The sequence below is a fragment of the Bombus fervidus genome, chromosome 7 (genome assembly GCF_041682495.2).
Source record: "Bombus fervidus isolate BK054 chromosome 7, iyBomFerv1, whole genome shotgun sequence".
Taxonomy (NCBI): Eukaryota; Metazoa; Arthropoda; class Insecta; order Hymenoptera; family Apidae; genus Bombus; species Bombus fervidus.
In genome coordinates this window covers 8,358,052-8,385,232 of record NC_091523.1, presented here as the reverse complement: position 1 = coordinate 8,385,232, position 27,181 = coordinate 8,358,052, and the positions used below count along the sequence as shown (strand labels likewise).

Here is a 27,181-nt window from a genome sequence, read left to right as displayed (position 1 = left end):
TAATTCATGTTTGATTTAATTGTTTCCTATATTTGGATATTATTTTCGATCGTTATTAGTTTCGTGGACTATATTTGTCTGTTTTTAATCAGATGACGGAGCAACGAAAGCAGAAACAGCGGCTAGGCCTTTTGAATTCTGCATCCGCGATTTTACACAACGTAACAACGTAAATGTGAGATAGGTGTACTTCAGAATTTCGTTTTTAATCGTACATGAATCTCAATTTGATACTCTAACATGATATTTAATGCATAAGTTTGTGTGTTCTTAAGAAGCATTTAAAGACACTGGGAAATACTATGAGAGTAACACGTAGCATTTGTACGGTTTTGTTCCTAATTTCAACGTAGGGTTAGATGAGAAAAGTTATCGTACTCGATGAGTTGTATTGGTTAAACAGATTGAAGCATTTTACAACAAATATTAATATCTTTAAATATATTTTTAATCAGTTTCATCTCGTGCGAGTAATTTCTGTGGGGTCCGTGTTACTTAAAACGAAACAATCACGAAGAACATTGTCTTAAATAGAACAACACGATCGTTTTTATTGTTATACACACATAAATAGCCAAAGGATCATATCGAAATATGTAAAAGGAGCATATTTAAAATTCCTATCGAGAGATTTTAATATTTTTATGACTTGTTTAAAGCGAGTTCTTGAGAATGTGTTATCTTTTATAGTCATAGAATGTGTATGTAAAATAACTGTCTGATTGATTTTATAGATTAGTCAATTTTCTTGGTTGTGTTTATAGATGTTTAAGTTTGTAAAATAGAGACCCTTTTCAATCGCTTGTTTTTAGGATCTGCGCGGAATGATTTCGAAAGATCCTCTCGACGATTCTTTCTGAGTTTCCCAATTTTCGTATTGTTATGAAAAAAAAAAAAAAAAAAACACGCACAGATTTGCCAGTAACGTGCGTAGGGACATTTTAACGAAACAAATATTTTTTCTAAGCATTAGGATGCTATAAAAGTTATTGAAGATTTTACTGATTTTATGTAATTTACGACACGTGTGACAAATTTCTAAACAAATAGATGTTATGAATGAATTTATAAAAAATTAGAAAGCAAAGGACAGGATGATCGTTGTAAAATTTTGATGCTTATCTACTGTTTGCCTGATGTTGGTAAACAATTAAATATATTACAATTGCGGAAAATATAGATACACGATTATGGTGATTGTTTCGAACGGTCATCGTGTGACAGATTTTCATGTGATTGCTCGTTAATATTTATAAATCAATGTCAATAAATATCGTTGTTCACATCTGAACGTAAGATATAAATTAAGATAATTGTTGTATCCGAAATATGTTGGATGGAAATCTATAGGAATTGTTATATTATGCGGAGACATTCACGAGGATCGTGTGCAATATATAGTTACGTTTTTCGATTCGTTGAAAGTTTATTTTCCACTAACATATTTTAACTCGGACGATATCCAACGTCTCTGTCTATATATATAAACATTTATACGTATATGTATATGAATATATTGTATGTTGATATATCATTTTCTTTTTCTTTCCTTTTAAATAGTGAAATTAGGTGTATTGTATATATGGATACATTTTGTTGAATGTTTGTCACACTCCATAAATCGTACGTGTTGAGAGTACAATTACGATGTAACTCGAAACGTCGTTTCTGTCTGAGCCAATCTTATGGGATATTAGCGAATTGTTATTTAAGACTTTCACCTTGCATCAGAAAGGATAAAATAAATCGCAGATGCGTTACCTGTAGATGTACATGTTTCATCTTTCGACCGTAGGATGTATAAATATGTATGTAGATTGTATTAAAACTCGTATGTGAATAAATCGTCCTTTTTTTATCAAATCAACCCTACGATTTAATCAACCTTTACGCGTGGTTGAATAAGATTTTTTAAAGGAGAATGAGACTAAGTTCGTTTGTGTTTGAGATTATCCAGTAAATGATAATCTCATTAACCGATTTTTGCTAATTAATTATTAGCAAATTAGGCGGATTTTAGGCATTTTAGAATTCTTGCTGTTCATTCAATGTCAATTTTTCCCCGACACTATGCGAAGTTAGAGATGATTATAGATATAAAAGAAATGTGAGATCCATCGATTAATTTTCCTTACATCAAGCTTTTGCCACCACGAAAAATTTATAAGAGAACGTATTGACTGGTTTCTTTCGTGTTACGTAAAATAAAAATCTCATTTCACCTATGGTTTCTTTTAATGCCACATACATTTGGTAATGTTAAAGTAAGGATCAAATCGAAAAATTAAACATCCCGGAGCCTTCAGGACTTTGGTGCGCTATGACAAACATTCAGGTGAAAATTCACAAACAACGCGTAGTTTCTGTTTTATTTTATTCGTACTTTATATGAAACAATTGACTATTTATTGTGACTTAAGTATACGCGGCTAGTACATATATGTAACATATATCTTTTTTTCGTAAGTTAGACGTGCCTTGTGCAAAACCGGTACATCCATCGAAGGAACAGATCGCATTACAATCGTTGTGAGGACGTGATCGAGTAATCTTAAAAAGGAACGATACACACGTAATTTCGTTTCTCTTGGTTTCTCGTTAAGCGACGAACAAACGAAATCTCTGTCGAGAAACGATTCACCGATTTCAAACACAAGTCACTTAAATCACATGCCCCTCTTTCCTGTCCGACATTAATTACATTTATTAAACGTGCGTCTCTTCTTCTCTTTTCTCCTATAACGACACTCTCGTTCTAGTACGCCGATTAATTACAGTCTGACTTTCATCTCTGTTTCGACGAGGTTGCGGAAAAGAGACTGCCGAATATTCTATTCGAGCTTGTTCGTTTATTATACAAATCTTAACATGCGTATGCATCAACGCGGTTATTAGACTGCTATCTTTCGTATAGATTAGTCGTATCGATCATTACCAGCCTTCTAATGATATACATATAAATTGCACTCTGATAAAATTCAGTCTTTCTATTCGCTAATGTAAATCAATTCTCAACAATTTCAAATTTAATATCGAATTCTTAACGCACACGTTTCTCTATTATTTATTAAAAAAAAAAAAAAAAAAAGTTAAACGACAAATCGTGCAAATTATATTTATTCGAACGCAATGAACGAAAGCTTGAAATGTTAATGAGAATACTGAGATCAATTGATAATGTCGAAGGTTCGTAATGATTCGACGAATCTCGTGAAACACGAGACCGTCTAATACGTCTCACGATTTAATCAGAAGTTTTAACAGGCATTAAAATCTCTGGTAAGGTAACTGTATTATTTTGCAGCGAAATAATACAGCTCGTGTTATCGTAGAGTATAAAAGGACGACATAAAATAAATAACAGAATTCACCATACCATACAGTCATGAACCACGGCATATTGTTATTCAGAAACAAAGAATATTACTCATAATATTGTGTATAAATAATGGTAGCAATACGGCGGCGTTGTAAAACGTATGAAAACCGGTGGAAACATTTTCGCACCGTTGGATGGTTCTTTTTAATTCAATTAGTCTGTTTGCCTGTTTAGTTTAATATTTTCCTTCTTAGTCGATACGTATATTAAACATTCACAGTCTAGCCTTTATTTCCATCTTAATCTAACGACCAATCGCGTCTCCGAAAGTAAATCAAAATAATTTCTTCTTCGTAAAATATTCTTCGGAAATTTTTTTCATTTATTATTCATTTCATCAGCGAATCTCTTTTTTTTCTTCTCTTTTGTTTAAGCAAGCTAGAAGAGATTTTCGATGAACTTCCGGACGAACGCGTTAACAATTATTCGAAAGGTGCCTCGGGCACTCGAAGCTCGTTCGTTAAAATACAATCTGTCTTCGTTCGCGGGCTCGCGCCATGTTTTACGGTAAATTGTAATTTACAATAATGCTGAGGTCTTAACGTAGTTCGTGATACTCTGTACAAATCCTACCTATTCTATCCACGTATGTACAAGAACCTATAATTATATAGAACTTCTTCTTACACGTTTATTTTGGCATTTGCGTGAAAGTGATGACGCGTGATTTCTTGCTACTTCAAATCCGTGCATCGCGTTTTTTCCCCCCCTTGTTTCATCTCGTTACTTTAAATCGCTACAATTATATTCATACGCGTTCGCAGGATGTGACGTCTAGAAAGAAACGTTAAGTATATCTGCGCATATAAAGAATAGAAAGAACAATTTCTGATTTTACTCGTATTTATAAAATTAAAGAGGAAATTAAAAACAGGTCAATGATATTAATGACGATGGATGCATTTAAATGTTTCTTCGTGAACGTCTCATCCTCTATATGTATAGATTTATGTATGTATATGCATATGTATGTATAATATGTACATGCTCTATTAGACTCTTATAGTTAAAACGAGTGGTATACACCGACTGATTTTTAGTATATATATATATATTTTTTCTCTCTTTCTGATTCGCGTTTAATTTATTTTATATATATATATATAATTCGACTAGAGCGTGAAATTCCAAAATTCGATTTCATGCCTTTCATTCTTTGCCAATAACGTTCCCTTATCTGTGTCAATTTATCCGATGAAATTTTAACTTTATCAACATCCACCGGCACGTGACGGCACCGAACACGTTCAATATGTTAAAATGTTGGTAATCGAAAAATACTTGAAAAACTTGGACTAAATTGTATCGGAATTCTCGTGTCCTTCGATCAGTCATATTCGATGGTCTTGCCTCGTGTGAAATTGCGATTGCGAATTAATCTTCATTACGCGTTTTATTAATCGACATTTATATCGGGACGACGAATTTCCATTCTACATGAAAAACTGAGTTGCAAACCGGATAATAAACTTTTACAAATTAATTGCTGAATATTACAGTTCAAAGGACTTCGTTTAACCGGTAATTATTTTCAAACGATCTATTCGATATAAATACATAGAGTTCTCGTACGATATAAAAGCGAGGTAAATTCATTGTGATTGATTTCAATATTTTATCAAAAGTGTGCTCCGTGATTACCAGCGCGGTGGTTCTGAAAATTTTACGGGCAAGTTCTCCACAATACTAGCGAACGTAATATTTCAGCAAACTAACACGAAACTTTATCAAATTTCCATAAAGTGCGCCTCACTTTACGCGATCATCGTTCCGCTCTTTAAACGCTTTACTATTTTAAACTTTACATTATATTTTATTTTTCAGAGAACTGAATAGCTGAAAGAAGTTTTTTTTTTGAGGAAACACGAACCTCGTTAGTATGATATTGTATGTGTGTGTATGTGTGTGTGTGTGTGTGTATTATTATTAAAAGTCTTAGGCTCGTTCGCGGTAGTTTGCCTCCCATTGTGAACAGGAACGTGTATGGATACGGTGTGTCGAGTTGATCCACTCAACAACCGGCCGCGTAAGCGAGGAGTATCGCGAACAGAATTAGGATTCGCGCTTCCCGTGACCTGTTTCCGGTTGAGGAACGGAGCACATGATTCGGTACCGGTGGGGGTGACGGTTCGCTCTTGTGCGTGTTTGCGATTACAAACTGACTGCGCCATTTCATCGTGTATTCCGGTGCTGTCCTTCCTAGAGCTTGCAATCTGCGAACAGGTGTAACAATATTGCCACAACATCTTATAATTATTTTAAATTTAACTATACATATTAATATTTATATATATTAACTATATATATTTTAATCAACTGCGGTGTGCTTCTTAACTTCAACAAAATTGAACAAATCACTGAACAAATGCCTGCAGTTTTTGTAAGTCAGTCAAACAGGTGATATTCTAGAGAATTATCTATTTGATATTTGACTAGGATCTGTTTAGAAATCGAATCGCGTCTGATATAATTAGAATCGAGGGGTTTGTCTTTTCATTTTTTCGCCATTTTTGTCTCTTTTCGAAACTTGATGCGAGTGAGCCACGCGTGTATGATGATTACGGTATTTCGATCGAAGCACAGTTTTACAAGATACAAAGATAAAATGATTACGCCTTTTATACGTTATTTTTCTCAGGTATTTTTAGATATTTTATGTACAATTGGAAAATAGAAAATATATATCTTTAAATAAGTGTTATCTTCTTTTGGCATTTGTATATTATTCTTCCTTGGATATATAAAGAAATATTCGTATCTAAAACGAACACAAATCAAAATACGCAAGAAACGAATAAAAGAACCACGGCGGATGGAACGATCTTTCCGATGTGCTCTCGAAGTCGTATTCTCTGAAACGCATCACTATTCCTGACTCTCCATCAAGACCAAGCCAGAACGTGATTTTTCATCCGCGAAAATACAAAAACAAAACGATCTTTCACCAGACTTGCGCGCGAAACATCGAAGAATTCCATTCGCGGCTTCCCACGTTCAGGAAACGTCGTATCGATACACAAACCATGACAAATGTAATCTCCGTGCGACTTATCCGGCTTCGAAACGATTCCCCATTGGCGCTGGATAAATCTTTCCGGGCAATCGATTTTTAAGTTGCCGTTACATCGGTGCAAAAACTGGGCTCGCGTGCCAATATAAATTGTTCCTATAATTCAGGCCGCGGCGTCGTAATCTTCGTGCAGAAAGTGTCGCGTAACTGTCGTTATGTCAGCGTCGATGGACGAAGTTTCCGTGAACTTCCGGCTAATCGGCCCATCGAACGGAACAAAGATAGACGGAACTCACCTAACCACCACGGTGTTCGTTTTCCATGGCAGGGTGAAATTTTTGTGGATATTTCTCGAGCAGAATGTGTGCAATCTGAGTCCAGCTGGATCGCCGTTCTTGCTGTATTCGTGTATTGTTAAATTCCAGGCGGTGCAAGGACCTAGAAGAAAGAGAAAGAAAAGGAAAAAAAGGAGAGTTTTGGCTATTACGAATTTTTGTCAAGAACAGAAGAATCAGCAATGGTTGTGCATCCTTTTATTTTCCAAAAAAGGTCACATAGACGGCTTTACGTCGAAACTATGGAGATTACGCTCTTGCAATATTTGCGTAGTATTGCGCTTTTAAAATTTGGGATTACTTTATTAAAACCTTTTAAAAGCTACATGGGCGGTATTATGGAAGCTATGGAGGATTATTCTGTTGAAACTTTCGTATGTAGTATTCTGTTCGAAATGTAAGATCCTTTTATTTAAATTATAATGAAATAACGATTTTGCGCTATAGTCGATTATAATTTAAACTGATATAATTAAAAATTGGTTATGGAGTATTGAACATATTTAAAAATAGCATGAGAAGGGAAGATACGAGGTTGATGGGTATAGTTAAATCGTCATCGAGAACGTTCGTTTTTCACGTGACCATTTCACGAAACGAGCACGAAACGCATCAATGTCGCCGAACAACCAATTAAGAGAGGTCGTTTCACAATCAATTGCCGCGGATGTAACATTTGACGTGTGTCGGTAAAAAGAACTATCGATGTTTCAGCAATCATCGAGAGCACAGTATAATTGGAAGCAATTGGTTCGCTAACGTATTCGAGACTGTATAATTTTCGCGCGTTCCTATACGTATTATGTTCCGTTTCCTTTTTCTCTCTGTTTTAGTATCATTCATAGCCCGACGAATTTTTCCCACGGGAGAACTGTTTTCGCAACGCTGCTGTAAACAAAAACGAATGACTATCGATGAAGCGTAAAAAATAATGCACACATAGAAATACCTGGTCTATACCTATACCTTCGATCCCTTTTATTTTATTTTTTTTTTCTCTGTGAGCGTGTTTTCTGTTGTTGCTTTACGAATGATAAATCTATTCCGGGAAGAGAAATTGGGAAACGATTTTTCGTTTTTTGGCCACACACATAGTTTTTGGTCACATACGAGCTTTTTCAATGATTTTCACGAAATGTTTGAATATCAATGGCTCGAAAAAATTCCAACTCTTGACGCATGCAAATCGCGAATCGCATCCTTTTTTCTCGGTTTGGAGTTTGCGTTCAGGGATTTGTAGCTTTTTTCCATTTTTTTTTTCTGCTGGCGCATCAACACGAGCTTTGGAGTTTTCCTGGGATATCGAGTTACTAGAAACCTAATGCACGGCTCGGTGCTGCTATATTTACGTCGTTCGCGCACTTCGTCGAATTTGATTGATCGAAATTTTGATGAAACAGACTGTGCAAAACTGCAAGACAGAAACAGACATCAATTTTATATTACGTTCCAATGTTTAATTTATATTTTGTATCAGCCACTTTTATCTTGCTTTGTTTAGTTACACGGTGGGGTTAGTTACTACTTTGTTTGGGTTAGTTATGTTCCTTCGAATTTTTAAATTTCATCCTTCTGTAGTTTTCTTTTTTATATTTAATCTTCAATTCTACTCGAGCAAGTAGAATAAGCTTCTTATATGATCAGACAAATAAAAGAGGTATCCACTGTGCCAGTTAAACAAAATTAAGATCCTGTTTACTTAGAGAAACATATTTTGTAGATTTCAAATAAACCCTTAATTAGTCCTTAGATATCTCATTAAAGTTCATACGTAAGAAGTTTAATTCAAAGGCTGTTCAAAATTAATTTATAAATCTTCTAATTTGATACATTTTTATTAAATCAAGTTCTGATACAAAAAATCTACTTTATGTACTAGTAAACAAAAAATAAAAAGAAGGGAGCGAAATGTCGTTTAACTAATAAGAACACGAAATCACATATCCTCCAATCCTTAAAATTAACCTAAGAACCTTGTATTTACCATTTAGACACACTTACACGCGAACACAGAACCGAGTACCATTGCCTTACTTTGTAAATTCATCGTTCACGAAACGTGGACGATTGGTCGTGTCGAGGAATCCGGCGAATAAAAGGAAACAGCATCGAGCTGGGGATAGAAACAGAGATCGAGGCCAATGTGCGAAAGCCATTTCTGAGGCTGGCTGGTTCCAACAGCTTCGTTCCTTTGCAACGTTCTAGCGTTTGTTTCATGGTGCGAATATAGGTGAGCAATGAAGATAGACGGGAGAAGGGGGGCCAGAAAAGGCCAGGGAGCACCGGCAGAAAAAGGAAATCGAGGGAAAAAGGGAAGCCGGATTCTTTAAAGACCGCTCGGAACGACCGGTTCTTCTTTCTGTCTCTCGCTGTCCTGCCGCGTCCAATAGTCTCTTTAATCTCCAGCTCTGTCTGCCATTCGTTCTCAAGCCACCCTCTTCCCCAGAAGAACCCGTTCCACCCATCTTTTTAACCTCTTTTTCCTTTTTGTTTACCCGGTTGCTTTCGTTTGTCGCTGGCCTTTCGATCCGATTCGCACCCATATCGGGCTCAATGGTGCGCATCGAAATTCCAACGGAGTAGCCAAGGCTCGAATTGAACGAAATTCGTCGGTGGACAAAGCGTGGTTTCAGTAAGTGGGCGCCTTTGATTTGCCAGTGAATCGCGCACGATGCATCTTTGGATTTGGTGGAAATTCGTAGATGTTGGAGAAGTAAGATTTTGGGGTCTTTTAAAGGTATCTTTACCATTCTTTTTTCGACTTGACCACTCAAAAGGATACAATTTTGTTTAGCGGCGTATATTTGAAGATATATTATTATATCTTTCTGTAATTCTGATCTTATGTTCTTAATGCAGTATAGATGCAAAATGTGCGGAAGAAAGTGGAAGGAAACAAGTATTTTTATAAATACGAAGACGCGAGTTTATTGGTACGAAAAATGGTCGATTGTCTTATATAGGCGTCAGTACTGAATCTTTTTGAATGTTTCGCAAATATATCTGTTTGTTTAATTTAAATAATTAGAGCAACGTCTATGCATGATCAATCGTCAGTGACGTTTATAATATCAGAAATCAACGTATTAGGGATGAATATTCCGAAAGATTTTTTTTTATTAGTATTAATAAAAATAAAGATCTCTTACGGCTTTGGCCAGATTTCACTTCGATAGTGAGTTGTCGATCCGTCAAAGAGTCTAAGATCCACGTGCACCTCTGTTGGTAATACTGATTGAGCTTTAAGCCACTGCTGGCCAGGTCACCGCCATTGACCTCGCCTTCCGGCTTGGTCGTTGTGTGATAACCGCAGTAAGTGTCCTTGATAAACTCGTAAGCCGCACGGAAATTGAGGCCTGCCTTCGAGGACCTCGACCATTCGATGTACACTGGTGTCCAACTACGGATACCGACCGGCAGCCAGTCCTGTGGGATACATACTATACCAGTGACTTGTATTTCAAGCGTAGACAGCGGTTTCAGAGTTTATTTAATGTCTCGTTACGAAACAATATTAACACTGTAGATTAAACATGAATATTCAGAACGAAAATTGTGCAATGCTTAATATCTATTATCGAGTTCAGAGAGGAATTAATATTCTCGTATAAGACCATTTATCTGTTATGAAGGTAATTTATACTATTTTCAGCTGTTTGAGGATTATAAAAGCAATTGACGATAATATAGTATAAGCATAGTACAAGTAAAATCTACTCTACTAGATTTTGTATAGAAGTTGATCCAATTCGTAATGCCGGTCATTAAAAAATTAACACTAGAACGACCGACGATTGAACGTACACCTACTTCTACCACCTACTGGGGGGTGGGGGTGAAAATGACTTGTTTTTTTAAATCAACAAGTCATTTAATTTGCATTTCTATCATTGCCTCTTGATTTTACAGTATCGTTCTAAAAACTCTACGTGACATTCATATTCAGTTTCATACCATAATTATGATAATATTAGTTTGTAACATAATTTATATTTATATTACTGCTGTCTGTCTGGCCATACAATATTATTTAAAAAATTCCAAAAGTAACGACGTAATTCTATTTATAGGATGTTACGAAGATTGATTTGATTTTGATCGATTTTGGTTTATTCAAATCGCTAAGAAATGGAATTGATTCCTCTTTGTAGCAGTTTCTGCGATCCTCATGATCTCAAAAGAACATCCCTCACTGCTTTTCATACTAAGTACACTCCATAGAAAAAGATCGCAATAAAATATATCGTGAAATTCCTCTATAAATAAGAAGTATCATAAGATGGCCTTGAAACATAAAAATTCTCGAACGATTCGTTCTGGATGACGAACGAATGCCGGTTTGGAAATAGACTCGACAGAGGACCTTCTTCCTTTCTCGCAATTCGATTCTCTAAAAAACAATTTCTCCTCTTTTGTCTACGTTGTCTACTTTCGCTCAGTACACGTCGGCATTATTTGTTTTATTCAGCGGCCGGTGAAATCGTTCGAAGTAATTCCACGCCGGTTGATGGAATAGGTGTTGAATAGAAATGGCAGAGCGCATTCAGTGCTCCGCCAATACAATCGGTGAGCCCGGCCGTTTGTTCGTGAATGAAAGTTGAATGAAACGGTGACAGTCGAACGTGGGCGGTAGAAATAAAGTGCGGTGGGTGGTAGGCGGAGAAAATAAAAAAAAAAAAAAAAAATAAAAAGAAGGGAGAGGGAGAAGGTTTCTGGGCGAGCGTTTTTCGAATTAAACGATCTCGATCATCGACGATCTCCCCGGTTATCATCGAGATCGAAATGCCGCACGATTTTGAGTAGTTTACTCTTGAAACGAGAAACTCATTGATATTTGAATGAACTTCTATATAGTTTTCTTGAATTGTTCATTTATTTAGGTACGGCATTACCGAAGTACATTGTCGAATTCTGGTATTATATCCCGGTTTGAGTCTTTTACTTTTGTTCTAGCAAAAAATATACTTGATGGTTTAAAAAAATAACATAAGTGGAATGAGAAGGTACGAAAATCAACAACGATTCTTCCATATTGCCCTTAAACTGTTTTAAAGAAACTCTTTAACATTGGGAAAATGTGATTAAAAATGAAAATAGATCGTGTAGATACAGCATCGTTGATCTTTGTGAATAGAATATGACAATGAAGTTTGATCGTGTTGTTTAACCTCTATTTTTTGATACTACCGATATCTAATTGTATAAAATAAACCAAAAGTTATCAAATATATTCTTTCCCTCGAACCTTATAGACACAGGATATTTACAGAAAAAGACTGAGAAAGGCTTGTGCTCCTTGCACGAAGACAACGAACAGTGGAATTCTCACAGGTAACCATAGGTAAAGTCTATAGGAAGTCCAGTGTTTACCTGATAATTTCCACAGAGGCAGGTGACAATGTGACCGGTTTCAGAAACAAGCAAAAGATGGTCCACGTTCTCCAGGGTTATGTTGCTGACACAGTGACAGCCGCTGTCTCCGCACTTGGTCTGGCAAGGGTTGTTCGGACCCTGCTTCGAGCTGCTCTCAATCTACGGACAGAGGAACAACAACGACTGCCACGACCGCTCACGATCTGGCATTGTCTAACCAAGATTCTCGCAAGAATCCATGGAACTTTCTCTTGTTCTATGAATTTCTCACCATTCTTCTTCTCTTTCATGCAAACTTATTCTTTTCTTTCATTCAATTCGATTAACTTGACGTAGAAGTAGATTCAGATTTAAATTCTCCGAAATATACAGATGAAGATTGCAGGAAGAAAAGTGATAAGTGTGTTCTTGCGGATATTTTTATTTTAATGTCGCTTTATGACTAGAAAAGGAATATTTGAATATAAAATAGTTAAAAGTGGAAAGAACATGTTAAGTCCAAAGACATAGTCGACGAACTTTTGTAGAAGCTAAAGTTATATTAAGGCGTACAGTATTTTTATATTATGAGCAATATTTTTAAAACTACCTAGAGAGGGAAATTAAACCTAAGGATTATTGCAACATATTGATTTTGAAAATGTGTTTTATAGTCTTCTTTGTGTAGTCTTCGTTCGCTTCGTGGAAATATGGAAATTTCGATGAAACATGTATCAAAATTTCATACTAAGTATCAAATTGATTGGTATGAATTCGTACAGTATTATATCTAAAAAATAAAATACAAAATAAAACAGAATTAAAAAGCTTGAAATTTTTAAATGAATTAGAGATACAAGAGATTCGTAGAAAATACCGGATGGAATATAAAAAGCATAGACTCGGTCATTCTCCGAAAAATGTGTCTATCAAAGGATTGTTGTTGAATTCGAGTGGGCAATCAAGAATCGTGAAACTTACGCGAATGATGACCGACTGATTAGCTGCTGGAATGAAGTGCTGCCTGCATTTTATGGGACCCTCCATGGCAAATAATCGGTGAGGCTCCGGATGTACCACGGAACCCTTCACCGGTGACGTCAGCCCGTAATATTCGACGTCGCACACGCTGGCCGGCTGTTGAGTGCCACCCTCGCGTTCTGAAATATCGACAAGTCGTTGCTGTCGTTGAACGATACGAATTCAATCGACGAAGCCGGCGTCGGAAGGATTAAAACTATTTTCGATGCTCTGATGACGAGTCAAATTACCAGATAAATCGCTCTCCCTCCAACGAATGTTGCATTTAACGAAGATAGTTCGTTAAACGATTCTGCGTTTCATCGAATATATTTAATATGTTTTATTCAATTTCTTTGCAATCCTATCGTAAAATGGTTTTCTTTACATGAAAAGTGAACTACAGAGAGGTAATAACTTTGGTTAAATGAATATTAGAGGATGGTTTAGTCTGTGTTTAGCGGTTCGGCCTGTTTGACTATCAATCTTCCCATTCTACTTAAACGGCAGTTTTAATTACTTCGTGTTGATTATTTTTATCTTTTTTATATATTTCCGATACTTTGACGACCGGTAAAATTGCAAGATAAATCACTTTCCCACCAACGAACATGATATTTAACGAAAATCGTTCGTTAAACAATTTTACCATTTCATCGATTATATTTAATTTCTTTCATTTTATTTCTTCGTAGTTCTGTTGTAAAATGATTTTCTTTGAATGGAAATTGAACCACAGAAAGTTCATAATTGTGGTTAAACGAGTATTCGAGCGCAGTTTACTCCGCATTTGGTTGTTTCGCTTGTCTAGTCAGTAACCTTCCTGTTCTACTTAAACGCCAGTATTCTAATTAATTTGTATTTTTTTTTAAAGACAATTCTACTTCTTCCTATTTTTTTTTCACACATTTTACTTTCTTTTAGGTTTATACACTATACCTTTATGTATAATTTATAGTTGTTAACAATTGTCAATAGTAAAGTCTCAGGAGCACAGGTTTCAGGATCTAGCTATGCATAGAAAAAAAACGATTTAAACGAGAGAAATTGAATATTGGGCTGTAACATAAAAACAGGATGAATTTATGTCAAAACTCAGTATAATACAATTTTATTTATATCATTATTTATAAGATATAAATGTAATACAAACTGCAGCAAATTGTACTGATAGACGGTCATATTAAAGTCAAATGCACGGTACTATATCGTCAAGTTCATTTCCGGGTAATCGAGGCGCGCGATACTTTGTCGCACGACGATTTCGTCATTCAACGTTGGCGAGATGTTGGCTAAATTAGCGGAGTAATTTCAGTGGCGCGAACGATACGTCAAACGTGAACTCGTCACGTTGTAAAAGCTCGCCGCACGTTGTTGCGCCGGGTAACCAAAATTCTGCGCGCGATACGACCTCAGTAAATAAACATGAACGTTAATTGTGAGTTTTCCAGAATCGTGTTTAATAAAGTAAAATAGGAAACATGTTTGCGATGAGATGAAATTTTGCACAAACGATTCACTCTCTTATGGTTATTACGCAATTCCTCTACATTCTTCTCGCTACAGTTTTTGTATAAAAATTAAGGAAATATTACTTATGATAATACTTTGAGTATAATATAATATTTTCTTTGACAATTTTACTAAATCTGAAATAGTAAAAAAGGTAAAGCGTTATATTGAAATTCTCATCGTTTGGTGTTCTTAAATTTAGAAATATATTCTTTCGAGATTTGCAAGATTAAAGTACAAATTATTATAACTACAATATATACAACTACATAAAAATTATGATTATGAGTAATCTAACTTTCTTCTTTGTACCCAAAATTATTCCTTTCTCCGCTATGATTATTACTAGTTACTGAAATTAAAAGTTTGATATTTAATTACAGTTTGCATGAGACTCTGGTATTATACGAATTTTATTTCTACCAGGAAAATAGAAACATTTCTCCTTTCTCGTTCTTTCTTTACGCAAGTTCTCCTCCAAGAGTTTCAAAAGACATCGGTCTCGTGTATGCACGGAAACAAGGGAACTTTCGCTGCGAGAACACTCCGATATCACCTATTTTTGCTAACTTTTCCATGTTTCTAACTTCTTTTCCTTCCTCTAAGTTCTTTCCTTGAGTTTCATTTTAAGGACATTTTCGTTTCGCAGTTTGCTTACGTATATGCAATGCCTGTTTAAGATATGATTTCACAGAACGTGTCTGTGTATTTTGATCTTTTACGATCGTAATATACTTTTTAAGACTAGCATAATGCAATTCGAATATTTATACATATTGTACGTAGAATGATATATTAGAAATATACACATGTTGATTTTGCATCGCATTTTTAAATTTATTTTTAATAAATTGTCTTTTTAATTTATTGTAACAATAATATAGCTATATTGAAAAAAAATCTTTCACGTTTATTTACACGCTTTCATGATGATATGAAATATCTCACTTTTCAATTACAGTCAAATACTTATGTAAACAAATGTTATGAAATCGAATATATGGATATGTACTTTGCACGTTTCTCTGCAACATTTGCAGTTTTTTAATATTTGTATCTATAAATAGTTGAATGTCGATTTGTTCGATTATTTCATTTCATTTTATATTTTACAGGCTTTATTTTATTTTATTTGAGAAATACGTCGAGTTTTGAATTATTTGAATTACGAAAAGTAACTGATGATAAATATAGGCAGTGTAGGTTTAAAAAACCTGTAAGATGCTTTCGAATAATAATCATTTCTATGAAATGTTAACAAACTTCTACAAACATTATAGAATCACACATTTCTGATTTTTCTCGTTTCCATCTAAGTAGGCCACCATCTGTATAATTCAGCAGCGAATGCGGTGACACGGTAACCACCTTTTAATTAACTAAATATTTCCTGGATACAAAGTTGTGCTTGATTCAAAGTTCCGTTCACCAAGCCTCAAAAGTTGCACAAATAAAAAAGTAGGATCCGATTTCGTAATAAATCTACAAATACGTAAAAGTCCTGATTCCTGAAGAATATTTTCGAATAAAATAGCGGCGCTAAATGAAGTCTCTCTGCAAATCTTTTTCTTTAGAGAAAGGAGTTGTATGAAAAAATAGCGACTAAAAAAATATTCTTATTTTCAGTCCCAGAAAGTTGATAGGAAATACTTTGATTCTTCTTTTTCATATCTTTTTTTTTTTCGTCGGAATATTGAACGAATTTATTACTTTGAAGCGTTTTCAGAGAGAACAGCCGCGAAAGCGAAATTTGCACGTTTCGTTTCGTATGCGAAAATTTCGCGAGGCCATCGCGAGCGAAGGTCGGTGGTCGAGCAGTTTTCGTATATAAGGAAATCGGTCTCTCTGGATGAGATAAAATTTTACGCACCGATAGATTGTCCTTTGGTATTACGGCAATACCGATCCTAAAAGCGACAATCGGTGAATTTGCATGCGAGAAAAATTGTACGATAGTGTTATTCTAGGCCGTACATTCTTTTTTAAAAGGATATTCTATTAATCGAGAAGTCGAGTCAATGTTCCTATAATACTTGGGTCGGATGCATAAATGCATGACGATATCGTGGTTCGTCGATCAATCTGACATGTCTTTATTATCGTTTCGGGATTTCATCGTAGAGTAAATTTTCTCCATGTGCAAACAATCTTTTAGAAAATGGTACGATATTGTGAATACTATATTACGTACATTTTTTTCAAGAAATAAAAGATTAATTTAGATTATACATTTGTGACATTCAAACCAATTTTTTTAACTAAAAAGAAAAGAAAAAATATTGCTTCCGATTTTCACTAAAACTGTTTAAAATTGCAAATTCATAAATTAAAGTGAAAATTAAGCAGAACTTAAACAAGTTAAAAAATTTAAGAGGCACGTATGAAACTCATTTTCACAATTCATTCCCTTTGATCGTTTAAGATATTTCGAAAAATATTTTCTCATTTTAAATTGATATTCAAAAAGAATAATTAATGACTCTCTATTCACCAAACGTTTGATCGATCGATCTGCGCCGTGCTTTTGATCCATCGGCAAACAGTAGCGTTTGATGGCATTATTTCGTAACACAAAGTCATCAGTGCACAATGATGGTGTCCGGAAAAAAAAATTGGTGACCGTTAATAACGGGAAAATGTCACGAATTGAAAGTCAGCATGGCGACAAACTGCCGGCATCGATTTGACGATGATTGACGGATGTCGTGGTCGTTCGTCAACGTTATTACGTTTACACGCGGTATACGCGTGTCTGAACACGGCGTTCGTCACTCGATCGATAAGTCCGACTTCGTGGTCGCAATCGAAATTGAAAAACCTAATCAATGGCCAACATGTCCGGAAAAAGTTTTCGATGGACTTGTCGAAACGGCGACGTACCAATATTACTTTTCACATGTGTTTAATCGATTTGCTAATATTATTAATTATTAAATTACGGAACAAGCTGATGCAGGTGAATCTTTTGGTTCCTTTACTGTTCGTAAAATGAACAAGTAGGAAATAATGTGCGACGAGATAGCCAGATAAAAACGTCAAAGACTGGAAAGACTGGAATAGGTCGGAAAAGTCTGTTCATATAAATTGCACGTTTCGAATTTAGGCACTTCAGTAATGGGTTATTAGAGTTTCACTACGATTAACTCTGTTCTCGTACAGGAATTGGTACGAGATGCTGGTTTTATTAAATATTCATCGGAGACTCTGACGGTTTTCATCGTTTATCATTACGCGTCTGCGTCTGCGTCAGCGTAAGAGTGATTTTTCGGATGATTGCGTTTTTCTGTGCGCGACACAGGATAAATCCAGGTTGGATTATCGATTTCCATTTAATGGACACCCCATAAAGGAGAATAAAATCGGTGCAGGTGTGTAATGAACGTGTCCGTATTTGCATACGCGATTCTTTTTCGACTTAACTTCATACGACAATCAAATTCAAATAGCGTACTGTATATATTTGTTCCGATATATTACGATCTCCTTATACGATCACGATCAAATTCGATGCTTTACTTTATTTTCTTTTTTTTAAATTGCCACATGGAATCTCTTTTCATCGAATCTAAGCGAACTACGTTTCGTTAAATTATACATGAAATTTAGAACAAAGAAAATTTACGTATTCGGCATCCTTTGTTCCAAGATTTCGATATTAAGGTAGCACACATGACAAAGGATGTAGCAATATTACGTCAAAGGCTCTTATCTTTGCTACATGGTAAAGACGTAGTATAATATCGAAGATCTACCGCCCCTTTTAAGCCGAAAGACACTATATGGAGTTATCAGATATGGGAGTTATCAATAACTTTTTCATAGCTTATTACGTCTTATTTTTAATTAGATAATTTTAATTAACTTAATATAACTTGATTCGAGTAAGAAATCGTACAATTTAATTCTTCTTCTTTTTCTCCCCGTAAGATTTAAGGCACACTTGCAATTAGTATAAGTAGCTGCTTTACAGAATAATCTACTTTCAAAGTAGGAAAGAATATCTCTTTAAATATAAACGAACGCATCTTCATACTTCTTTTCTACCTAACAAATTATCAAACAGTAGGAAGCTTTTTGCTCGTAAACTTTTTGACACCACTTTCCAACCCTCGTCTCGTACCAGACCTTTCCATCGTCTCCCAAATTTTTCAAGAGAATCAGGAAGAGAAAACTTTACGAAGGAGTGAACGGCGATAATCGGACTCAATAAAAGATTCATAGCCATTCGATCGAACGACCAATAGTTCGGTCCCTTTTCGCCACCACTGGGTAACATTATGGCAGCATCTTATGGTTCTGTTCTATCGGATGGTTACCTGTCTAACTATACTTATATAAGTATATGGAGGTACAAAAAGATTCAAAAATAAACTTTTGTGCGAATAAATTGATTATTCAAAGAATAGAACAAACTGAATGGTAGATATCGTTCTGCTTGTCAACTTTTATGATTGCGAGTTGGAGTTACTAATTTTAATAGGAATGTGTTATTAATTTAGGAATACTAATTTTGAAGTATAAGAAATTTAGAAAAAAAAAAACACATTGATCGTTATTTTGCATTTATGTGATCAATTGATCGATCGATTACAATCAATTAAAAGGTAGGAGAAAATGATGATATTCTTTCAATGTATTTTGGAATTTGCCGTTGTTAGTGTCATCTTCTTGTAGTGAATTAACTCGTTTATTTTGTCTTTTGAGAATTGAACATTCATTGAATAGTAACTTATTGTAATGAAATTAAAAAGCTAATAAAAGACAGAGTTGATCAGTTTTGCTTCTGGAAGATTTGAATATCACTGTCTTAATTTAAATCACATGTTCATGAGTGTTAAATAAGTTCTTTTTCCAGATATTGTTTTAGGAAACGCGAATTGTACGCGCGCTCTACGCCTACAATGATCGTAAATGCAGCTGTATGGATAGTGCTACTTCTTGGCCACGAGCCAACTAGGTTCTCGGATTATCATGTGCACGGACGCATCTATATTCATCTGGTTAAGGATTCGGATGGTCCGATATATCGGCTTACAGGGGCAGTAATTAGTCGTTGGTAATTAGCAGCCGGACTAAAGCACTTGGTCTCGGATAGCTCGATCGAAGAATAGAAGTCAAAATAATTAATCTATCACATAGATACTGCCGTATAATCTTCTTCTTTCTTGTATCGATCGTATCCTGTATCGAGCGTAAATTAATTCTCGAAGTATTGGACACGAACGAAAATTCCTTGCTCAGTTCGTTTTAATTAAAAAATGTTCCATCGACTTCTTTTTGATTGACTGTATATTATTTTATGGAGAAAGTACAAGTTAACGAGGGTGCTCGTAGAGTAAGTTGAAATTTTAATGATGAAACAACACCATTCTTTCGATACGATCGAGTTTTGTTCGTGTTTGTAATAGGAAATATATCGAAGAAAGTTGGATGAAAATGGTCCTTTGTTCGAATATTATTTGTATTAACATACTAATTGTATAACAATCAGTCAAATTATTTTTTTTTATCGAACAATCAATGTTGATTACGCGTGCACCTTTGCTGACTGTGGAGAAAAAGGTGGTTCAAATATCTCGGCTGCATATTGTGTTCTTTCCCTCCTATTCATTACGCAATACTTAATTAACCTTGTGTAATTGGAATTTTGTTTGCTTGACGGGATGAAGAAATTCTAATTGACTATACCTTTTCATTTCAATTTGAAAGCAGCTAACCAGCCATTCTTACGAATCAGATCGTTTGACGTTAGCTTGTAACATGGTGGTAATAAAATAAAGTAGAAGAAGTAGATACTTGGCTACGTAGCTTCAAAACACAAATTACTACATATTGATCATTTATCGATTTTCTTTCTGTTTTCACATAAAATTTCCTACTAACCTTACAGTTAGACTATGAATTTTTATACACTTGCGGTAAATGTAAATATGCAGACATGAGTACAAATACAAAAATATATAAAGCATCAAAAGTGAAATAAATTTAATGACATTTCTTATAGAATAATTACTTTGATTCAAGTTTTTATCAATATCCATAAACATATGAGTTTGTATAAATACCCATAGTCTATTGATAATGTTAATAAAATCACAGGCAACTATCGTTCAATTTCCATCGAAAAAAGCTCAATGAAAAAACATTTACTTCTCCATATACCGTGTACCTATGACAGTTCCAAGAATCGAAGTAAACCTATTATCCATTAGGACCTGAAAACTGGCAAGATCTTATTGAAAACAGCGATGTAACGATCTAAAAACCCCTCCGATACTTTTATACGTAACGTTCGAATCGTTGAAAAGATGTGAAAGATAGTCGGCTTACCATCGTGAAAGTAATAAGAGACGTCCATGTATTCCTCGTCGGTGAAGCCATTGGTGGCTCGTCTCAGAACGACCGTCATATCTCTGCCATTAGACGAGTACCTTTTCGGCTCGACATACCTGCAAAAGAAAAAAAGAAGGAAAGAAAGGAAACGAGAGGAAAAACGAAAATAGAATCTGCTTTTACACGGCAGCCACCTTAGCTAGCTAGCAGGTAGTAATTCGTAAGCTGTGTGTGTGTGAATGTGTGTGTGTATGGGAGGGAGGCGGAGGAGGGATTCGCGTCATTTCTTCGCGGAAAACACGTCGTTCCGTGGAGGCCGGCTGTAAATCACATGACTGCTATCAGAAATGTCGTAAAGCTCGCAGCTCTATCTTCCATCGGATATCTTCGAACGGATGCTCCCTGTGGTTTCAACGAGGCGAACCGTGTGTAATTCAGAAGCAAACATACCTGTGCTCGATCGTTTTCTCACGCTTCTTGGATCTGACGAGAGATTCTGACTTTTATCGCACGAGCCCGCTTGTACTTAAAATCATTAGTTCTTGACCCACTAAATATTATCGAGAGTATCTTCTAATGTTTTATTTTACTTTTACACATAGCGTAATATCTGTTATATTTTTGCAGCCTTCAAGTTTTCATAAATGGATAGACATCCGCAACGTAGTAATAATATTTTCGAAAGGCTAGTAAAGGTATAGTTGTTAGAAAGGTATAATAAGTTATGTCTAATAGAAATTATATTTCGGTGTTTCGCCAAGAAAGCTTAAAAAATTCTCGATTTAGATAACAAAAATTTAAAGGAAGTTGAAGAAGTCGAAAAACGATCTTAAAGTTGCGTAATAGATTGACAATTAATAAGAAAGAAAAAAAGAATATTTATCGTATGTAGATATGCAAACACCTGCGAGCAATCACTAAAGGAAACCAATTTCATCCCATTTGAAATTCTGCTATTGTCAGTTTGGTATTTCTCAAGAGTCGATAGTAACGGAAGAACGTCGAACGTCTTTCAGTCGAGTCGCTTCTCTCAGAATGCGGCCGTGTGAATAATAAACGCCGCGTTTGGCACGTTTGCTCAGCCGGCTATTATGAATAATGTTCGCTTCGATTTGTTCCCGAGGACTCTGAATAGAATTCACAAGGATTTTCCGGTAAGGACAAATACACACACACACACACAAAGGAAAGTGAAGTCCTCCTACAGACATCGTTTTCCATCACTCTGTTTCTCTTTCTCGTATCCTACTCGTTTCTTTTCTTTTATGACGCTAAGTCGAAACGCCCGAAGGAAGTTTCCCGTGAATTATGAAGCCGGCGCCTTTATGTCAAAGCGGTACGTCTCACCATATACTTGACAAGCTTACGTGTGCTACGTTTCCACGCGATGTATGTAAGTTGGGCAAGTAGTGGCACAAAGCGCCATGTAAATTTTCCACGTCGTTCACTTCCATTTTGCTCGGCTCGAAGTTGTAAATGAACGTCCTGGGAACGGTGTCTCGCGATAACCCACGCCTGAATCCTCCATGAGACAGCGTATAGTGATAAGTCAATGTTTGCCGCAACGGTTTTGTCCCATGATAATGTCTTGTCGCGTGCCATCGGACGGTTATTAATTGATGGAATAAATTAACACGGTTTTTGGCTTGGCGGACGCGACACCGTATTCGACCGATTTCCCAGTAAATTAATTAGTTGCGTGATTAAAAAGTGAATAGAAAACTACGTTGTAATGTATAATCTGGTGCGTTCATGACATCGAGTGATAACAACTGACGCTTCTTTCGGAATTGTATTGTTTCTGAATAATATAGGGAAGTTTAATACGACTAAGATCGGTTACGAAAGAAGTGATGTGAATTTTATGGGTCTATGGGATATCGGATTATGGTTACCTTTCTGGATTTTAAAAGTGTCAATAAATTTTTATGAGACTCGGAGCAATAATAAAGTAATTCCATATAAAGGAGATTAATATAATTAAATTGCTTATGAAGAAGGTTATGTGAATTTTATGAATCTACGAGCTGTTATAAAAATACTATTTTGAACTTTTAAGGCGATACAAAATTCTTGTGAGAGTAATAATGTGAGCATATGGAAGCTTGACACAGATAAAAAATTATATATGAAAATCTAAATTTAGCTCGTTTAAATGTATAAGAAATTGTAAGAGTGATCTCCCCGACTTTTAGAGAATGGTATCAAAGGTTCTTGTAAAATTCAGCATGGTAATGAGAGTGGATCCTCATAAAGAGCCTTGAATAATTTCAGATATGTATGTAAAACCTGCGAATATCCATGGATGAAATATTTAAAGAGTTATTTCTTCAACTTTAAAAATATTATTTCAGAGATTTTTTTAGAGGGCAAAGATCACTCGGAGATCTTCGTATCATTTGAGGAGCCTTCGAATTCCAGAATTCTTTAATTTCTCAATCCCACCCAACGTCCAAGAATCTCCCAATTTTTTTGAGACATATCAAAATCGATTTTCAAAGACCTTCGAGTTCCCCGAAGTCCCTTAAACTTTCGGGATCGCTGAAACGTTTACCATCTCTGGAAAGACATCTCGAAGTTTCGTAGCCCTGCGAACTTCTGAACTCATCCAATTCATAATATCCTTTAGATCCTGCAATATCCCATAGATTCACCGAGTCGGTTACATCGTTTGAGAGTTACTTAATGAGTTTTGAGGCACAAAAGCGCGCCTCTAAAAATTACAGTATCCCATTAAACATCGCGAACCTAGGAAATTCGTTTTTAAATGGATTCACTCCTTTGTTCCCGAGTTAATATGATTTTGGAAATTATAATGCTCCGTTTAATTAGCGATACAGGGCGTTGGTCTCGGCAATCGTAGCACGACAAAGCGGCGAATATGTACAAGATAACTTTTTCAAAACTGGGTCAAACGACTTGAGTCTTTTTGAGAAGTTAGAAGGATAAGTTTACCAATCTCGTCTAGTTTACTAAAGGACATGTAAATAAAATTTTTGAAAATATTGCAATTGGTCGGAATCATAACGAAAATAGTAAAGATCACTTTTTACGACATTTTTATATCAGTTTTATACACGCAGAAAATTTTATTGAAATCAGTTGATGCGGAAATAAGCAACCAACATCGAAAGATGTAAGAATCTTCAAAATTATTGCAGTCATGGCTAATTCCGGTTAATAGTCATGAAAAACTGAGATTTTCATAATTTTTAACCATTGCAACTCACAGTAACGTTAATTGATTTATATAAAATGTTCACCATGTATTATAACTATAATAAATCTACAAAATGTACTGTTCAAATTTTCACTACAGATTCAGATAAAAATGTCGTAAAAAATTTTTTACTAATTTCTTCCTCATTCAATTGCATGAATAGCAATTTTTTCAAGATTCTTTTTACATCTTATCCAGTCCAGTAACCCTAAACTCTAAAAAGAAATCGTCGTTTTAAGAAAGTTATTCTGTTTTGAAGGACACCCGAATACTGTCGCGAGTCACTGTATATATACATATATGAGAAACTGGAAGATTAACTGCGTTATTGACACAAAACTTGCTTCAGTTACGCTGGTATTTGCGAAATTAGCGAAGTTATAATTTCACCCGCGGTTATGCTACGTTAGCCTCGTGTGATGGTAAGCCGAACGAGAGAACGTTGAAGCGCGAGAGGTTTCCGATTTCTTTGATTAAAAACTTGGAAAAATTTATAATTGCACGGGGCAACGTTTGTTAATTAATGAGCAGCAAACAAGCATAAATAACAAAGGAAAGTTTAAACATAATTTTACGTGAGCAACCGTGGTTTCATGTCTCGAACAACCACCCACAACGTTAATGTTATTTACACCGTTATTTATACGTCAAGCTGACGTATATACGAAATGAACAAGAGATCCCTGCAACTCAAAAAGAAGGAAAACAACAATGAATAAAAGGGAAGAGCGAAAAATAGGAGAAAAATGTGACAAGCATAGCGAATCGCATTTCGCAGCGAATCGGGTAAACGCTGGGGACGAACTCGGATGAGACAACAAAAACTCGTTGAAATTTCACTCGCGAGCCGCGCATACACTATGATGTTACGTCGCATAATGCTCGCGCGAAATTCGATTTCTCCATCGAAATTCTGTTATTGGTTTCTCAAGAATCTCGGCTTCTGTATGTATCGTTATTACTTTTGATCGTTGCACTTCGAATCTTAAGCATAAATTTCACACATCAATTTTTCTTGTTACGTTTCGTTATTCACCTTAAACACCACAACTAATAGGATTGACAACATTTTTCATGAAATTATCGGTTCACAATGTTACTTTTTTTTCGACATACGAATGAGTTTTTTTGGTATACAAAAGTATACAAATAAAGATTTGTCTTTCTTTTGCATTCTGATTTCTTTGTTTTATATTTCAGTTATCGATACTCTTAATGTTAAAAGAATCTTTTTAAGAAAATTGTGGCAAGAAGTAAAATATGGTTTATATTCGATTGAACAGGTTACTTAAATTCTTCCAATGTACGAAGCAACGTTATTAAACTGGTAGAAAAGATCGCGTCAATTTGGTAGAATAACTCTTTAACTTTCTTAACATTTTTAACTTTCATTCGCGAATTTCTGATATGCGAACGTTCGCAGGGATCCAATGTGTACTCTTCCTGCGCAAACCAGGTAGGACAGGCAGAACGTAGCGTGCCAGTCTTTCCGAATACCTTACTCGAGAAGATTGTCAGACACCAATCGTGGCTCGTACGTCACTCAAACGAGATTTTAACGCGAACTACACGCGGACCAACCATCCCTATGCGTCATATTCACACACACGTGGAATTTCTTTCTTCCTTGCAATTTGCATGAAAGTTTCGGTTCGTTCGTATGGAGTGATATGACGTTGTGTTTTTCTGACGGAGAGTTTATTTTCCTAGACTTATTTTTCATTGTTGCTTTTAGCTTTCCCTATTACTTTTTTTCTGTTATTCTTCGTTCAGTGTATTTTATGTATTTTATGCATTTAAAATTTGGTGATAAATTTGGGTCAAATTATGATATTTTGATCAGAGTAACATAAGTAAAATATAGATAATTATTAAATTGGAGTGTTTATGCTAATTAATATCGACTAAGAGAAGGAAACAGAAATATTCTATGTTTTAAATATTTCGTATATTCTGATACGTCATGTGAATTCTGTGCATTTTTACATCTTTAAATTTGCCAAAAATGTATAAATATCCGTAGTTTTGTAATTTTTGTACAAACACGGGAATGAGTTTTGTGTAATTTTGTATAAAATGTCGGAGTTAAATTTTTACAACGAGTGTTACAGATCCATTAGGACACCACTTACAACTGTACAACTGACGAACGAGGAACGAGCCACTTAACATCTAAAACTAAGTTAGCATCGTGAGTAAGTGAAGCAATTTATTGCATGGTGTAATGATTGTCAGACTAGTTTCTGTCCACTCTACTTAAGTAGCGCATGTACACAATTGCTGGGACGTATCGAAGCGCAACGAAGTAACGACCATACAAGAGTTGTTGTCACCTGACAATTTATTCATCGTGCACGTACATACACTGAAATTCAACTTTTCATTGATATTAACTCTTTCTTCACAAAGACAAGCATCACTGAAAAATAGAATTAACTCTGCTGTGTTCTTTCGATCATTTTAGACTTAATTGTATTTTTCTATTGTTAACGAAATGCATGAAAAAATCATTGTTTATATGCACAATTCTTCATTTTAAGCGCATACTAGAGATTTTCTTAAAGCTTTAAAGATTTTTTTTACATGTTGTGAACAAGAACATAAAGATTCGGGAATTACAGCAGAATTCTAATAAAAATTATTCTATCGTTTTTCCGTTATAACTAAACTGTGGATATTCTGTACAAATTCGTATTCTTCGTAAATATAATTTACAAGATGGAATTTAGATAGAAAAATGTTTTAACCGTTAAATATTGTGAATGATACTTTGAATACTTTATACATACTTCTGCATATTATGTGCATTCTTCGCATTATTGTATCATCAAACATGTCATAAATGCATAAAAATCCGCAGTGTAATCAGAATATTCTAATTTTTAAATTCTACTTTAGAAATATGTATTAACACGAGAACTACCGAGCCAGTTAAAATGACTAATATCAGATTTTTCTTCCTCCTACAATCTCAAAATCAATATATAGCGGCAATGACCTTAAATATATATACCGTCCAA

At 35.1% G+C, this 27,181-nt stretch overlaps 3 protein-coding genes across 12 annotated transcripts in view; 1 reads left to right on the top strand and 2 right to left on the bottom strand.

Moving 5' to 3' along the window:
- LOC139989010 (inositol 1,4,5-trisphosphate receptor-like) overlaps window positions 1-798 on the top strand; it is a 47,354-nt gene extending 46,556 nt beyond the window's left edge. For all 6 annotated transcript variants that reach the window (XM_072006854.1, XM_072006851.1, XM_072006853.1 and 3 more), the window contains one exon: window positions 93-798. In XM_072006854.1, coding sequence (XP_071862955.1) covers window positions 93-173 — 81 coding nt within the window. In that variant the 3' untranslated portion in view covers window positions 174-798. The remainder of the gene's footprint in view (window positions 1-92) is intronic.
- LOC139989016 (uncharacterized) overlaps window positions 1-27,181 on the bottom strand; it is a 228,221-nt gene that overhangs the window by 119,679 nt on the left and 81,361 nt on the right. The gene's annotated exons all lie outside the window — the stretch shown is intronic.
- LOC139989011 (uncharacterized) overlaps window positions 2,358-27,181 on the bottom strand; it is a 274,444-nt gene continuing 249,620 nt past the window's right edge. For all 5 annotated transcript variants that reach the window (XM_072006859.1, XM_072006858.1, XM_072006860.1 and 2 more), the window contains exons 12-17: window positions 20,939-21,057; window positions 13,058-13,236; window positions 12,095-12,256; window positions 9,874-10,150; window positions 6,686-6,827; window positions 2,358-5,592 (exon numbers count right to left, since the gene is read on the bottom strand). In XM_072006859.1, coding sequence (XP_071862960.1) covers window positions 5,391-5,592; window positions 6,686-6,827; window positions 9,874-10,150; window positions 12,095-12,256; window positions 13,058-13,236; window positions 20,939-21,057 — 1,081 coding nt within the window. In that variant the 3' untranslated portion in view covers window positions 2,358-5,390. The remainder of the gene's footprint in view (window positions 5,593-6,685; window positions 6,828-9,873; window positions 10,151-12,094; window positions 12,257-13,057; window positions 13,237-20,938; window positions 21,058-27,181) is intronic.